The sequence below is a fragment of the Lissotriton vulgaris genome, chromosome 9 (assembly GCF_964263255.1).
Source record: "Lissotriton vulgaris chromosome 9, aLisVul1.2, whole genome shotgun sequence".
Classification (NCBI taxonomy): domain Eukaryota; kingdom Metazoa; phylum Chordata; class Amphibia; order Caudata; family Salamandridae; genus Lissotriton; species Lissotriton vulgaris.
Window position 1 is genome coordinate 725,707,184 of NC_141697.1, and position 16,239 is coordinate 725,723,422.

Consider the following 16,239-nt stretch of genomic DNA (forward strand, 5'->3'; position numbering starts at 1 on the left):
AGCTACCTTGACTGGATTTGCTCCTTCCTCACTGGCCGAACACAGAGAGTTATACTTCCACCTTTTCTCTCAGAACCCACAAAAATCAGCTGCGGAGTGCCACAGGGCTCCTCCCTGATCCCCACCATTTTCAATATCTACATGGACCCGCTTGCAACCATTGTCAGAAACCACAGACTCAACATAGTCTCATACGCCGACGACACCCAGCTGATCCTCTCCCTCTCTGATGAACCCACAGCCGTCAAGATTAACTTCCACAGTGAAATGGAGGCAGCAGCCACCTGGATGAAGGACAGCTGCCTCGAGCTCAACTCAGACAAGACCGAAGTCCTCATCCTGGGCCACAACCCCTCCGCCTTGGACAACTTCTGGTGGCCTGATGTGCTCGGAAGCCCCCCCCCCCCTCACACTAACAGACCACGCACGAAACCTCGCCATCATCCTGGACTCCTCGCTCCCAATGAACCTTCAGATCAACGCAGTCTCATCGTCCTGCTTCCACACTCTCCGCATACTCTGAAAGATCTTCAATTGGATCCCCACCAAGACTATGAAAACAGTCACCCATGCACTCATTAGCAGCAGACTCTACTATGGCGAAGCACTCTATGCCGGCACCACGAAAAAACTCCAAAAGAAGCTGCAAAACATCAAAAACGCTCCAGCCAGGCTCATCCTAAACATCCTTTACTGCAGCCAAATCACTGACCACATGAGACCTCCACTGGCTTCCGGTCAACAAAAAGATCACCTACAAGCTCCTCAGGCACACCTATAAACACCTCCACAACGCCGGACCCGCATACCTCAACCACCACCACCACCTCCTTCCACACCCCCACCAAACATCTCCACTCCATTTATCAGGCCCTGGCCACCATCCCACGGATCTGCAGGATCACCGCTGGAAGAATATCCTTCTCCTACCACGCTGCAAGGACCTGCTACTCCCTTCTGCTGCATCTCGCCCTGAGAGTGGACAGCAGGACCCCCCCCCCGTCCCCTCCCCTCCCAACAGCAGCTCCTTGAGAGCCTAACGGGTGAATAGCAACGGTCTACAAAACCCTGATTTATTGATATCCCACGGCCAGCATTAAAGGAGGGCCAGCAGATGTAGAATGTGCAGCCATTAAATGGCCATTGAGAAGGGTGGCTGCTCTAACAGCTGAGTAGATATCTAAATCGTATCCTCCGATGAATGACCAATGCAAGGCATTAAAGCCTAGGAGGAGGCGTAGCTGGAGGTGGAACGAAGCTTAGCAGAGGCAGTGAATTTCCTGACCCAACAGGTGATTCAGTGTCAATGTAAGTAACGTTGATCTCTGAAGAGTCTTTGAGGGTGAGTCTATGTCCACCTGTAGACCTTTAAAGTGTGGAGTCCCTCAGGGCTCCTCTTTGATCCCCGCATTGTTCAATATATACATGAGGCCACTGGCCGAGGTCGTCCGCCCATTTGGGATTAAGATCATCTCCTATGCGGACGACACGCAGCTGGTGGTCTCACTGGCGCAGGAGGCCAATATGCCTGCGTCAGGCGGTCTCAAAGAATGCCTAGAGAAGGTCAAGGGCTGGATGTCCTCTTCATTCCTCAAATTGAATGGGGACAAAACGGAGCTGATGCTCCTAGGTGCCCCTGATCCCTACTTCCCCAACACCCTGTGGCCCCCCTGTCTAGGCCTTCCTCCAACCCCAAAAAACAACATCAAGAGCCTTGGGGTTTGGTTGGATAGATCCTTATCATTTAGCACCCAGGCCACAAAACTCTCAGACGCCTGTTTTGGACTCATGAGAATGTTAAAAAAAATCTTCCCTCTCCTTCCCATGGAGGCAAAACAGGTAGCTGTACAGGGTCCAATACAATCACGTCTGGACTTCAACAACGTGCTTTATCTCGGTGCCCCAGAATGTACCATACGCAGACTCCAGATAGTGCAGAACTGCGCTGCACACCTGCTGCTGAACATCCCGCGCAGACAATCGGTGAGGGCCGGGCTGGCTACCCTTCATTGGCTACCAGTGCGCCAGAGGATTCTGTTTAAGGCCATGTGCATTGCACATCAGGCCTTCTGGGATACGGTTCCCAGGATTACCTGGGACCTAATTACCCACTACCTCCCCAGCAGAAACCTCCGCTCCAGCCAGACTTTCTTGGCCACGATACCAAGAATAAAAAGATCCAGATCTGGCGGCAGGACGTTCGCCTACAACGCTTCCATTGCATGGAACAACCTCCCCCTGCACCTGAGAGCCAATTGCAATCTGCCCACATTCCGGAAACAGTTAAAAACTTTTCTTTTTAATCTGCCCCACTAATCCCAGTTAGGCCCCTCTGCAGGTCCCTGGTTATTCTAGCGCTTGGACGCCTTCGGGCAGCAATTCGCGCTCTATAAATCCACATCCATTCCATTCCATCCATTCCATTCCATTCCACATCCAAGAGTTGAATGATGCAGTAGTGAGTGCATGGGCAAGTAAATGGCTGGAGAACAAATGAATCAACACCAGAATCTCCTACAACTTCTATAAATGCTTTATTGTCAACAGTTGCATGGCTTTCTATGTCGACAGTGACTTCATAGTTGTTTTTAACTGTGAGCAGGTAGCAGCCCTTCTAGGCTTTGATGTTGGTCTGGTGAATGGGGAAAGGAGGGAAAGACAAGAATAATTGTCACTCGTAGGTCTTTCCCCCTCCCAATGGTCTTGCTCTTTTGTAGGTACAACAGGGGGTAAAGATGCAGTAGAAGAGGTACCCTCTCTAGCCACTCTGTAATGATGATTTCCTTTCTTGTGGTTGACGTCTCCCACTTCCCTATGAGGCCGAAACCTTCAGTCCTTTAGTGTTCTCCGGGACATGCTTTTACAAAAATCACTCTTTATTGGAGTGAGTGAAGGAAGGTGCATCAAGCAGAACAAGCGTGGATCAATTTCCCCCTTATTCCTCCCACAGTCTGGGCTTTTCACTAGCCCTGAAGGCATATTACCTCCTAAATTAAACAAAAGCCTACCTGAAAGCTGGCAAGAACAAGTGAATAACCTTCACAAGTGTGAATCAGTTTTGAAGTTATGAAAAAGAAAACGCATGAGAAATTCTCTCCAAATAGGTTCTTAAGACCCTAACAGTGTCAGAGAACCTCAGGCACGAGCTGGAAAGAAGACCGGACTGTGGGGCCACTGCCAGTATTAAGCATGCTGAGATAGAGAAGTATCTGACCCCTTAAACGCACAGTGCACTATTTCCAGTCTACTTTGCAGTGTCAATAGGATGCATTTTCGTCAGGTAAATCAGCATTTTTCTGGTCTAAACTGTTAGGCTTTATGCTGCAGTGATGCTTTGTGTAATACTTTTCACCTAAATTGGACCTGAAAAACTTCAAAAGAATCTTGGAAACATTAGCTTCAGATAAATTATGGTGTGGTTATCTTCATTATATAATGCTAGATGTACACTTAGAAGTTTTCAATTATAAGAAGTTAATGTGTTCCTGGACGAATGCATACAGGTGAAAATTACTTAAACATCTACCACTATCAACAAAGATTGTTGGCGCAGAAAAGGGGAAAGTATTACGTGAAGTACAATTTGCATCTGAACACTTAGAATGATGGGATGCAAAGTGCATACATTTAATTGACTTAGCTCAGTACACACTCTAAGATGATGTGAAAACTATATGAAAATCCAGAATTAACAAAAACGAATCAAATTTGTCTTAATTTCACCACATTCTTGGGTAGCCAAAAGATTGCTCTTCAGACAAACTAACAGGAATATGGAGGAGAGATGCAGGTACATGTTTCTTAGACAGGCAAGCGACATTCATTGTGACGTTCAATGGTCTAACCCAATAAAGCAAAGCAGTAAAGAGGTTCAGCACAATAAAACAAACATTACTTGGGTTTCACAGACACGATTTATTGGTTTTAGTGGTACACAGTTTCACTTTCAGTAATGATACACAATATCAAAAAAAGCCCACCAGGAGTGGGAAACTAACATGGATGGTCCCTTCCCCGTGTTTGGGGAACACAGGGCATTTTCAGCATACTTGGTTGGGAAAATTAGGGCCAGGGCAGAGAAGGTACATATACTCATTTACTCGGGAACACATTGTACAAACCATCTAAACAGCAAAAGAGATGTGTCAGTACATGCTTCTCAGCTGAGGCAGCAATGCTCAGGTTCACGAATGCACCCAAAGGCTGAGTGGTAGTTCAACTCAGTATACCAGAGGACGACGGACAGATTAATTGGGTGAAAACGATAGAAATGGCAAGGACTAAACAGAAAGCAGCAAAAGGTCAGTGGGTCAAAGGTTTTTATTCATTTTGACCTCCTCTCCCTCCCCCATCCTCCCACCCCGTTGGCTGTGGTCATCAGCCCCTTTAAGCCGGGGTATCAATTACACATGAATACGAACCACATCAATAAACGTACTCTTTTCTACACCTACAGACCCTGCGAAAGTGATGGAGAGAAATGCAGCGCCATGACATGGCTGAGCACATCCAAGCTGTTTTGAATCATGGTTCAGGATTTTACTTCTTAATTTACTGGAGATCCCAAGGCCCCAATTCAAGAAACTAAAAGGGGGCTGAGATGTCAGAGTGCAGCAGCTTAATATAGTTTTCTCTGAAGAACCCTGACCCCAGTTATACCAGCCCATTTGTCTCCTAAGCAAAGTAGCGTCAAAAAGGTGCCATCCTGCCCTCCACAACTACTGGTTAACAGTTTGATCTAATTAGGAAACCTGCTTTTCCAAGCCATTAATAATATTGTTTAAAAGAACTCCTTGAATGGAACTTGATGTTCCAAATCTCTCACTTGAAGAGTGTAGCAAAACCGCAAGAACCACCTACCCTACCACAGAGGGTGGGAAGAACCATGATTTTAGGAGCATTTGTCGAATAGGATCTGAAGACATATTCTGCAAGGAGCTTTAAAAAGATTAGCATTTGAGCTAAATATTTTCTATTTGGAGCAAAGGGGTTGATAGACGGGGAGGTCTTTATTCAATTGTCAATCCGCCACAATGAACAGCACTAAATGCATAACTACCCTAGGCACTAACATGTATAATGCAAGGGCAGGTTTAGTGTAGTGGAATGAGCCGCAATGGTAGGCACACTAAGTTGACTGCAACCCAGGCGCAGCCTGCTTTGTTAACTGGGTGTACAAGTGCTTAGAAATTAAATAAAGGGATGATGCAGTTGTGTACATTAGAAGGCAAGATTGTTACTATACAATGTAAACCAATACACAGAGACACTGTTCAGTATAGCAGGGAAGAGAAGAAAACAAAGGAAGGAAACAGTGGTGTTAGTTGAGCCTCATTGTGACACAAACAGGGAAGCGGAAATCTGCCGGGCATGTGGCAGTTTACTTGGTAATTGATTTGTGGAGGAGAGCAAGCAGACCTTTGATCGGGAGCGTTGTCTTCATAGTGTTAGTGACTATACCTGCAACCAAAAGCTAGGTTTTGAAGGAATGCTATTTTACTGGTAGCCACTGTGATTAGAGGGAGAGAAGAATATGTTTTGCGTGACCTCAAGTTTGTTACAATTGTTGGGTTCATTACAAAGGCAACACGAAGGTGTAGAAGTCTTGACATGAAGAAGCTGGCGTGTTTGCACTGCAGCAGGAAACCATGGCCTCATGGTTACAAGAGTACGGTGCCAGTCCTCAAAGAGGGGGGAAGACAGCAGTGTGTATAGAAGACATGAGTGCAATGCTGAGATTCCAAGAATATATGAGAAAGTTTGAACATTTTTAGAGTGCATACGAAACACCAGGGTAATAAGGTACTGTAAAACCTGCAGCAGCTCTGCCATGCACGTGTCCACGGATTTGTGAGTTTCGCCTCAAGATTTGTATGCGTGTTTGTGTACATATATTTGTGCTGGGGTTACCAAGTGCCAACGAGAGGACTGACCAGGTTCCATGGGAAATCGTTGTGTGCAAGAGGGTCCAGGGTTGCATGTGTACATGAGTAGCTGTTATTCTGCAGTGTATGTCCAAGCATCATTAAGACCTCCTGATTTGTGGAAAGCTGCCAATTATGGTGATACTTCAGAACTCCTGGTTATTCTCACTCCAGTGACTGTAACATAAGCAGCTGTTTCAGCACTTTGGTCTGACTGGTTTCTCGGATCTCTCCAGCTAAGAACATCTCATCCACCACAGTGTAAACCTGGAAGAAATACACAGGGGAATTAATATGAGCTGTAGTCTCTTCTTTCACATAGCAGGGAAGCATTATTAAGACATGCATTTCGATATGCTAGCTGAATACCAGCATAAATTCCAGACAGCGTGTTAATAGCCATGTCTCTTAAAAGTTGTAACGAATTTCATCAGTGAGTAATTCTGATCAGTAGTACTAAGCAGACTGCAATATTTCAATGCTTTAACACGAACAGCAGCACAAATAACACATGATGGATTGCTGAACAAACATTCAACCCCAGTCACAGATCTGGGCCTAAATCCATTGTTTTGTTGCTTACTACGCCATTCCAGTTTGTTCCCAGCCATACCCAAATCAGTCTATGGGAACAGTCCAGCCCGAACTGCCAGACCAGAGCCTCACTTGACCGAAAACAAGCATCCTGGGACCGGTTTCGGGCTATCATTCTTCATCAGCCAGGATAGCTTGAATCCGTTGGCATAGCAAGCATGGGACTCATGTCTGGGAATACCCTGCCAATGTAGGGTGACAAATGTAACAAGCATTTACAATGCAATGGTCTCGGCATTATTAAAGGTAGAGCTATTGGCATTGCTCATGATTTTTTTTTATCATAAATAAATGGCATTGTCATTTACAATGCCAATAGCTTAATCGCTCGCAAATGCATGACCTATTGCATTTACACCCACACAGAGCCACACACACAGAGCCACACACACAAAGCCACCCACACACACATACAGAGCCACCCACAAAGAGCCACACTCTTACAGAGCCACACTCACACAGACAGAGCCACCCACAACGTCTCTCACCTCTCAATGACTGAGCTAAGCAGCCAGGCTCCAGCTCGCCTATCACAAAAGCCGACCCTTCTCCACGGAGTGGAAGACACCACACCTGTAAATATTTATTCTTTGTCATGGCAAAGCCCCGCACTGATCAAAACGACAACCACACACACGGTCCTCGGGTAAATGAAAAGATCGCACAATAGGTGTGCGCGCTCTCAGCTTACACGTCTTTTGGTTGTTGGAGTCCCTTGTCCAGTTTATTCTCGCATTTTTTTTATTCAAGTGCACAGAATTCAAATTATGAAAATCACAGTGAACACAAGTTTTAGGAAAACGTCACTTTTCTTTTGTAACGTATTGTTTGCTACCTCTTGCATTTTGTTTGCTTTTGATACTCGCACAAGTGCCACCATTGCCTACGTTTGTTCTTCCCACACAGCACCCCCTCACCCCACCCCACACAGCACCCCCTCACCCCCTCACCCCACACAGCACCCCCTCACCCCACACAGCACCCCCTCACCTCACACAGCACCCCCTCACCTCACACAGCACCCCACACAGCACCCCCTCACCCCACACAGCACCCCCTCACCCCACACAGCACCCCCTCACCCCACACAGCACCTCCTCCCCCAGCCCTCCAAACATCACACGGCATGGAATTCAAACACCTCTTACCTGCGCGGGTCATGAACTTCCACCGAAAACGACTTCTCCCACCACCTCCTGGCGCTGACCTTAATACGGCTTGGAGCAGGACAATGGGCGGGCGGCCCCCGCTCTGAAGCCAGTATGTGCCGAGCACAGGGGGCGGCCAGGGCTCTCGGGCACACACACACAGACAAGCCCCAATGACCCCATGAGCCCTAATCTGACCCTACCACACCAAAGGCCGTATTCCATCTACACCACTGTGTGTGTAAATACGTATTCGACGCTTTAAAACTGCCCCCTCCCTGTGCGCTATAAAAACAAATCTATCAAGAGACACTTAAGCAAGTTGGCCCATTGGAACTGCCGACCCTACCTGGGCTCCAGCTCTATCGTTGCACTGTCTGTAGTCTTGTGCTTTACAGGCCGGGGCACACTGTAGCGGTGGGAGGCACAGGTGAGGAGACGAGGGAAAGAACGGAGTAAAGAGGGAATGAAGAATGCAATGGGAAGACGACGGCTGAAAAGAGGAGCGGGAAGGGGGCTTCGAAAAACAAGCCTACTCATTTGACAAAATGATCTAACAACTTGGGCAGAAATCATGCGGTCCACCGTCTCCTTCAGAACTACTGCACTTACATTGCATCTGCAGGCAGTGAAACCAGTTTCGAACATCTCCACAATAAAAACAAGAGGTTAGCGGTCAGGGCGGCAAGAGCACAGACGACGGAAGGGCAGCCTCACCGGAAGTCAGGCAGAGTCGCCTGTGACGGGGGCGGGGCCGCGTCCGGACCGGAAGAGGAGGCAGGCGGAGTGAAAGCATCTAGCGGCCCGGGGCTCTTGTGAGCGGTGGAGAACCCCGAGGCCGCCAGAAGGAGGTTGCGCAAGAGCGGAGTCCCCCAAAATTGGCCCGGTAAGTTGAAAAGGGCTGGGGGGGGGGGGGGCTTGGTGCACTTGTGTGTGTGTGTGTGCTTGTGTGTGTATGCATGTTTGCGAGGGGGGGTTCGGTGCACTCGTGTGTGTGTGTGTGTGTGTGCGTGCATGGGCGCTTGTGTGTGTGTGTGTGTGTGTCTGTGGGTATGCGCATGCGTGTGTGGTGTTTCGAGCTTCCCAGGAGACAGCGACTGGCCACAGCGCGGGTTCGCGTGCGCGTGGCAGTTTCAAATCGCCTCCAAGGCGATGCGCGCGGCCAGGTGCTGTCTCCTGGGAAGCAGACCCGGCGACAATAGGTTCTCGGCGAGAACGCGCTTCCGCGCGATTAGCCGAGACCTAAAAAGCACAGAGAAGGGTATGCCCAGACTTGGGTCGCATGCTCACTGTGCCACTGAATTCAAGGTGGCCTGGCTGATGAGGGGTGACTCCCCGAAACCAGTCCCATGATGCTCGTTTCCATTTCAGGGAGGACCAGCCCTGGCAGTTCAGGCTGAACTATTCCGAAGAGGAGCAGGGTGGAGACTGATTTACATATGGCAGGGTCCAAACTGGAGTGGCGTGATGAGCAAAGAAACAATTGATTAAATCCTGATCTGTGACTGGAGGTGAATGTTTATACAGTCATTTATATAGTTGTTTTATAAGCTCTAGCAACTCTGACCTTACAGTTGTTTCTATAGTTAAAAAAGCCAGACAGGGAGGTCAAGCCTTTTTTTTCTTCTTAGACCCAAAGTTATGGATTTCTCTCCCAGCTGATTTGAGATTGTGTCGCTCACTCTGCTTTCTGCAGGAAACACAAAATCCGACTCTTTTAAACCCTTGCCAGCTACAGTACTTAGCTGCTCTGTTTCCGGTACCTTATTCTAGCATAGCTTGGAAATCCTCAGTTGGGTAGTCACGCTCTCTACAAATCTACATATTAACATTAACAAAAATGTTCCTTTTTTATTTTTATTTTAATTTCCTCTCTTAAGGCACAGGGCGTCACTGGTATAGAACTCCTACTGCCAATGTCCTACTGTGAGGGTTATTTCCATAGGATTAGAAAATGTGAAATACGCTCTGCAGACTAATGCATGAACCTACTTTTGTAGACTAGTGCATTAACCTACTTATCTAGGGGCAAAATGATTTACAGACAAACGTCTGACATGGGTTCATTGGCCCACTGAGCTTTCGCATTGCGACTACAATGGTTGCCTTTTAGGACACACAGAAATCTCTGCAGTAAGTGCTCATACTTTCCTCACTTACTCACAGGTTGCTGACAAATTAAAGGTGTGGCCACGTGGATTTCTGTACCCGGTTAGTAACCCTCTTAACTATCTTACAAGTGTTAAAGTATTTTTATTAAAAACACGCACACAGACTGTTTGCCAGTACACTCACATTGCAACCTACAACATATAGAGATGCTACGTATCAATTATTTTTGTTTTCTCTCCCCTTGCTTTCAAATTCCGGTTCCCTTTTGTCTGCAGTCTACGCTTATTTTTTTTTCTTTCCTTATTGAGATTATTCTCTATTTTGGCAATTTACTTTTCACTTTCGCAATGCTGGAAAGACTGCACTCTCCTCCCACTGTAAACAGAGGCTGTTGTAAGGCTCTGTATATAAACAATTATCTGTCCCGTTTACAATGTATCAAAGCTATGGACTGTGCTGAAAAACTGCAACCATGGCTTAAAGAAATGCACAGCTACCTTTGAAACATATCAGACTAAGCTAGTGCTTATAACATATGGAGAACTGTGATGAAAGGAACTCAAATGACCGGTCTGAATCAAACGTGGGATGTTTGTGCAGGAGATAGGTTCATGGCCTTATAGCACTATTCACATAAAACTGTACCTTGTTAGCACCAGTCATTAGCAAGTAAGAACGGTGGGTTAAATCTACTTACACTGCAAAGAATACTAGGAGTACCAGTCGTGAATACCTGGAGTATCAGTCCTGCTCACCACGTACTCAGGGAGTCTAACAAACAGGTTTAATATGTTATGACTATTTGTAGAGCACGCGTCTCAGCCAGGGAAATATCCAGGTGCTAGTCAACAGGGACACCAGGTTCCACTCTTACACAGGGTATTTAACAGCCTAACAATCAGGGAGTTGAAGTCTTGTTTCACACTTACATTGAGTTTGAAACATCGATTATTTGCATACACCACTAAAATCAACACAATTCAGCAGATCACTGACCAAGGCAGATGAACCTCAAGTGGTGTTTCCCACTGACCATCTCTAACTACATAAACCTGTGAAGGGTATATGAATGGACAGGACCTTCAAAGAGAATAGTAGTCAAATGTACTAGCTAATCAACAGAATAGACCCTTGTCAGAAATTAATAGAACAATCTATGATGGCGGACATTTTAGAGGCCCTTGTAAGAGAGAGAAGGCAGTCTGAAGCATTTGGTCAGGCTCTTGTAAAATGAGCTGTGAAACAGACAATATGGGATAGCAGAGTGGACCTGCTTTTATTAGAAGATGACAGAATGAAGATGAACTGGGGCTGTAGACAGCTATTCTTGTCTTTGGAAATCATCCTGCACTTATTGGACAGCCTAATTTTTTAAACATGCAAGCCCAGGTTCCCAGAATTTTTTTTTTTTTTATTTCTTTTATTGATTCAGTTCAAAGCCATATATAGAAAAAATAAACATGTCAATATTTCAACTTAGTGATTTACATATTCAACATAAATAAACATAAAAACAATAGAAATGATTTTAGCATCAAATAAATACAGTCTGAACAGCAGCTTTATCTTATTTGATGACAAGAATAGTAGTAGCTAGTGATCCAAATAATCTATCAGAGTCTGCCATATTTTGTACCCTCTTCGCTTTTTCGTAATTGATTTAATGCTATATAAATTAAATTCTAAATGAAAGATATTATAAAACTTTGCTCGCCACATTTCATATGTAGGTGCTTCAGGTTTTAACCACATTGATGATATACAAAGGCGAGCTACAGCCATAGCCATTCAGGTTCCCAAAAAATGATGCACTTTACCAGGTAATTTCCTGACACTCTGGTATCAGCTCAGTGTCCAGGGTACCTGCTGCATAGGAGGGTTCTTTCCATTCACACGTCTTCTCATACTCCCGATAAGACAAAATGACCAACATAAGCAACTACACCAAACAAATCTGATATTTTAAAAACAAGCATTTACAATGCAATGGTTTCACCTTTGGAAAAGTTGGAGCTATTGGCATTGTAAATGACAAAATGTGTATTTATGTTTTGGTTTTGAAAACAGATAAATAAATGGCATTGTCATTTACATTGCCATTAGCTTAATCTCTCGCAAATGTGAGACCTATTGTACCCTACGGACGAGCTCAGCAGACAGCAATTACTAGCACACACACACACCCAGAGCCACACAAACATACCCAGAGCTAGCCACACACACACACCCAGAGCCAGCCACACACACACACCCAGAGCCAGCCACACACACACACACCCAGAGCCACACACACACACACCCAGAGCCACACACACACACAGAGCCACACACACACAGAGCCACACATACACACACACACACACCCAGAGCCACACACACACACCCAGAGCCACACCCACACACACCGAGCCAAACACACCCACACACACCGAGCCATACACACCCACACACACCGAGCCATACACACCCACACACACCGAGCCATACACACCCACACACACCGAGCGAAACACAGCGAGAGCCACTCACACACACAGCCAGAGCCACACACACACACACACACACCCAGAACCACACACACCCACCCAGAGCCACACACACCCACCCAAGAGAGCAAGCACAGCCAGGGGGCAGTTAAGCAAGCACAGCCAGGGGGCAGGGAAACAAGCACAGCCAGGGGGCAGGGAAGCAAGCACAGCCAGGGGGCAGGGAAGCAAGCACAGCCAGGGGGCAGGGAAGCAAGCACAGCCAGGGGGCAGGGAAGCAAGCACAGCCAGGGGGTGAGGAAAAGGTTTATTGGCCACCTTTCTATTATTTATTACTTTATTTTAGAGCGGAGCTTGCATTAATGAGGTGCAACCTATGCTCAGACATTGTTAACAAGTGTAAAAACTGCAAAATAATAAAGTAATACTACAGCTAAGTGTATCTCACTAAATCGTTATCATGCTCTATATTTTTGTAATCGTGTACAATATTACATGTGTAACGCATGACTGTGATGCCATCCATGCGACCATGTAACTAATCCCATTCCTATGACCCCTGGCCGGAGGAAGCAAATGTTTTAAGAATTTATGCTTGACATGTTTGTAATTTGTGCAAGAATAAAACCGATCGACATGGACTGAAGTACGCACCGCACCCCTCCAGAACGCGAATGTACATTGCCTAGGTTTGTGATTTATACAGCGCTTCCATGTTTCTAGAGTAGTAATCCTCAACAAGAGCCCAGAAACTTTCAGCGTTACACATAGCACTACACCAGCGGCCCAAAAACAAGTTAACAGCAGTTTTAGAATGCAAGTTATGAAGCACTATTTAGATGCTAAATGCAGTACAGTTGTGGCGTTGCAAAGAACAGCGAACTTATAGTGGTCACCGCCAGTGCCTGGACGCCCAGGGACAGGCCGAGGAGCACACAGAGCAGCTGCAGCACCTTCATTGCAAAAGAGATACGGCAGACGCCACTCAGCAGACTCCGCCCCCGGCAGCGGGCTGATCCGATCAGGGAGGTAATGCACTGCAGGATTGTTCTTATATATATATATATATATATATATATAACCCCTCAAACAATTTCTCAGGTCAAGGCCCCAAAAAAATTTCAAAAAAATACATGGGGTAAGCACTGCTACCCCTAATTGAGTCCTCTAGCATGCCGCTTCCCTCGTTTCATCTAAATCCTTTAAAACCAAAACATGTGCCTTCTTTTCACAGAGCTCTTTTGCTGTTACGGTAGCGGGGGGAGCCGGGCGCTGTGGTGTTCGCATTAAAGGTTCCGTTTATCTCGGCCGCCACCGAGGCCGAGCCTGAAAGCTGCTTGTGCAAACCTATAATTTTCTCTGCGCATTATGAACACTTAGCCACAAAGCAAGTCTTGGCTGCAGAGCCCCGCGTACTCCTCTGCCCCGGCCCCTCCCTCGCCTTGCTTTTCATGGGAACCAATTCACCCTTTACAATCAAAAACCCTTCTCTGCCTGCTTCCCTCCCCTCCCCTCCCCTCCCCTCCCCCAGCAGCCGCAGGAGGACAAACTTCTGGTGCATTCGGAGCTTTCATCAAAAGAAAACGTGAACAATAAAATACTTTTTCAAAGAATAATAATATATACTGTTACATCCTCCAAATGCAGGGAGTGTAGACACCACCCCTACTAAGTAAAATAAGCTTAAATCAAAGTTTGTTTACCACTTGAGTCAACAAAAAGTACTAAACGTTTCTTTTAAATGATTGTGTCGGTATGCGGTCCCAGTGGCCTCGCCTGGACTTGTTTGGAATTATGCAAAAGTCATTAAATTAATATTGATGCTATTTAGTTGTGTTGCAACAGCTCAGCATCTGCTAAAGATATGGCCTCTTGGCGCTGTATGGTGTGGTTTGCACTTGTATTTGTTTGGGGTGGTCCTCTGGGCATTTTTCCTTCGGACCCTTGTCCATGAGCTGCTGTGTTTGATATAAAGTGCATCACCTCGGGCGTTTCTACACACCTTCACAATCCAATCCATGTTCATACATGTTATTGGCATTGCGCACATATGTGGTATTGTATAAGGCGAATTGAGTTTGTCTGGGACTTCTTGCATTCTATTGAGGGGTGTTGTAAGTCGAAGAAAGTAAAACTATTGCAAGAAACGTCAAACTCGCTGGCTGAAAAGGCGCCTCAGCCGCGCACGTCTGCAGTGTCGGCATGTGTGATGTTGCGCATCCCAATGGGCTTTTCAGAGCTCCCTCGCCGCCTCTTGAGCCGGGCATGCTTCGCCCGTCCCTCCTGCCGCCCACTACGCCCGGGCACACACTGGCTTCAAAGCGGGGGCCGGCCGCCCGTTGGGCGCGCCTAGAGCCCGCTCCGAGACAGTATTTAGGTCAGCGCTGCCCCTGCCGTCTCAATGGGCCGGTGGCCTTCAGGGACCATTGCACACCAGCGCCAGGAAGTGGAGTCCCGCAGAAGGAGGGAGGGCGGACGGGGGCGTCTGAGGGCCATCCCACTCCGGCTCTGTGCAAGGGAAGGGCTGCTCGCAGCTCGCCCCGGCCCGCCCCTCCCCTCCCCTCTGGAGGAGAGAGGATGCGGTGCTGGAGCGGTGCGGGGTGCACCGCAGCAACTGGGGTCTGTCACAGCTGCCCTCGCATGAACATCTGGCTGCTAGTGACGGGCGTGGCCCTGCTGTGGGTCCTGTGTGGAGTTTCCTGTGAGCAGGAGGGCAGAGGGGCGCTCTGGATCCGTGATTGGCTCTACCAATGCTGCTTGTATTCAACACTCGGGGCACCGTCAGTAACCCAAGCTTTCTTCATGCCCAGATCTTCCAATGGCGGCAGTACAGGACACGAAGACAACATACGGAGATGACAGGAAAAAGCGCAGCCCACTCCTGCAAAAGGCAGGACGAAAATAACAAAAACATGCAGAGACAAAAAAAAAAAAAAAAATCCGCCCACCGCTGCAATGATGTGCTAAAAAGGGCTGCATGAGAAAATAAATAAATAAAATTTAAAAATAAATAAAATCGCCGGAACGCCCACGAGTCGCCTCGCAGAATGACGGACGCCTCTCTCTTCCAATTGCTAGCCTCCATTTATGGAGCTAGCCAGTGGAAGACAGAGGCGGGACAAAGCCCACATACTGTAAGATTTCGCCTGCACGAAACGCTGCTGCGCAGCTTTCGACAGCCGAAACCTAAAAAAGATACAAGGTTATACAAATTACAAATGCTTAGGTTTACTTAATTTGGCATTTTGATCCCATTCTTATTGTGGTGGGTATACTGGCACCACATGCATCATAATACATATTACAGCCTTGGCGGTCCTGCCCAAGTCATGTTAATGTTAATGTTAATGTTAGTCAGCATTTATTAAGCGCTCGTACAAAGGAACAAGGCGCGACAGTCAACAGTAGAGATGAAGCAGCTCAGTAATGTGCCTGAGAAAAGAGCCAGGTCTTCAGGGAGTGTCTGAAACTGAGGATGTTGTCGTTCAGTTTCAGGTGAAGGGGGAGAGAGTTCCAGAAGGCAGCTGCAAGATGGTCAAAGCAACTGCCTCCGAGACGCTTCCTCTTGTAGGAAGGAACAATCAGAAGGGATTTGTGGGTGGACCCGAGGTTGCGGAAAGGGCTGTATCTTTTGAATAAGTCTCTAATGAATAGAGGACCAACGTCATGTAAAGACTTAAATAGGATGCACCCGGCTTTAAAAGCCACACGCTGCTCAACCGGCAGCCAGTGTAGCTGTTTCAGGCCAAGTCTGACAGACTGCCTCTTAGAGAGATTCAAAAGAAGTCTAGCTGCCTGGTTCTGAACCAGCTGGAGGCGTTTAAGCTCTCCAGTTTGGAGCCCAAAGTAGAGGCTATTGGAGAAATCCAATCTGGACAGGACCAGGGAGATAACAATCTGTGTGAGGGCAGCTGAGGAGAAGAAACAGGCAATTTTCTTAATTTTCTTCAGCTGGAAAAAGCTGGATGGCACAAC

The 16,239-nt window shown here is 47.0% G+C and overlaps 1 protein-coding gene across 1 annotated transcript in view; it reads right to left on the reverse strand.

Annotated features, from left to right (window-relative positions):
- Positions 1 to 3,895: 3,895 nt before the first annotated feature.
- AP2S1 (adaptor related protein complex 2 subunit sigma 1) overlaps positions 3,896 to 16,239 on the reverse strand; it is a 52,479-nt gene continuing 40,135 nt past the window's right edge. The window contains exon 5 of the mRNA XM_086938464.1: positions 3,896 to 6,191. Coding sequence (XP_086794590.1) covers positions 6,090 to 6,191 — 102 coding nt within the window. The 3' untranslated portion in view covers positions 3,896 to 6,089. The remainder of the gene's footprint in view (positions 6,192 to 16,239) is intronic.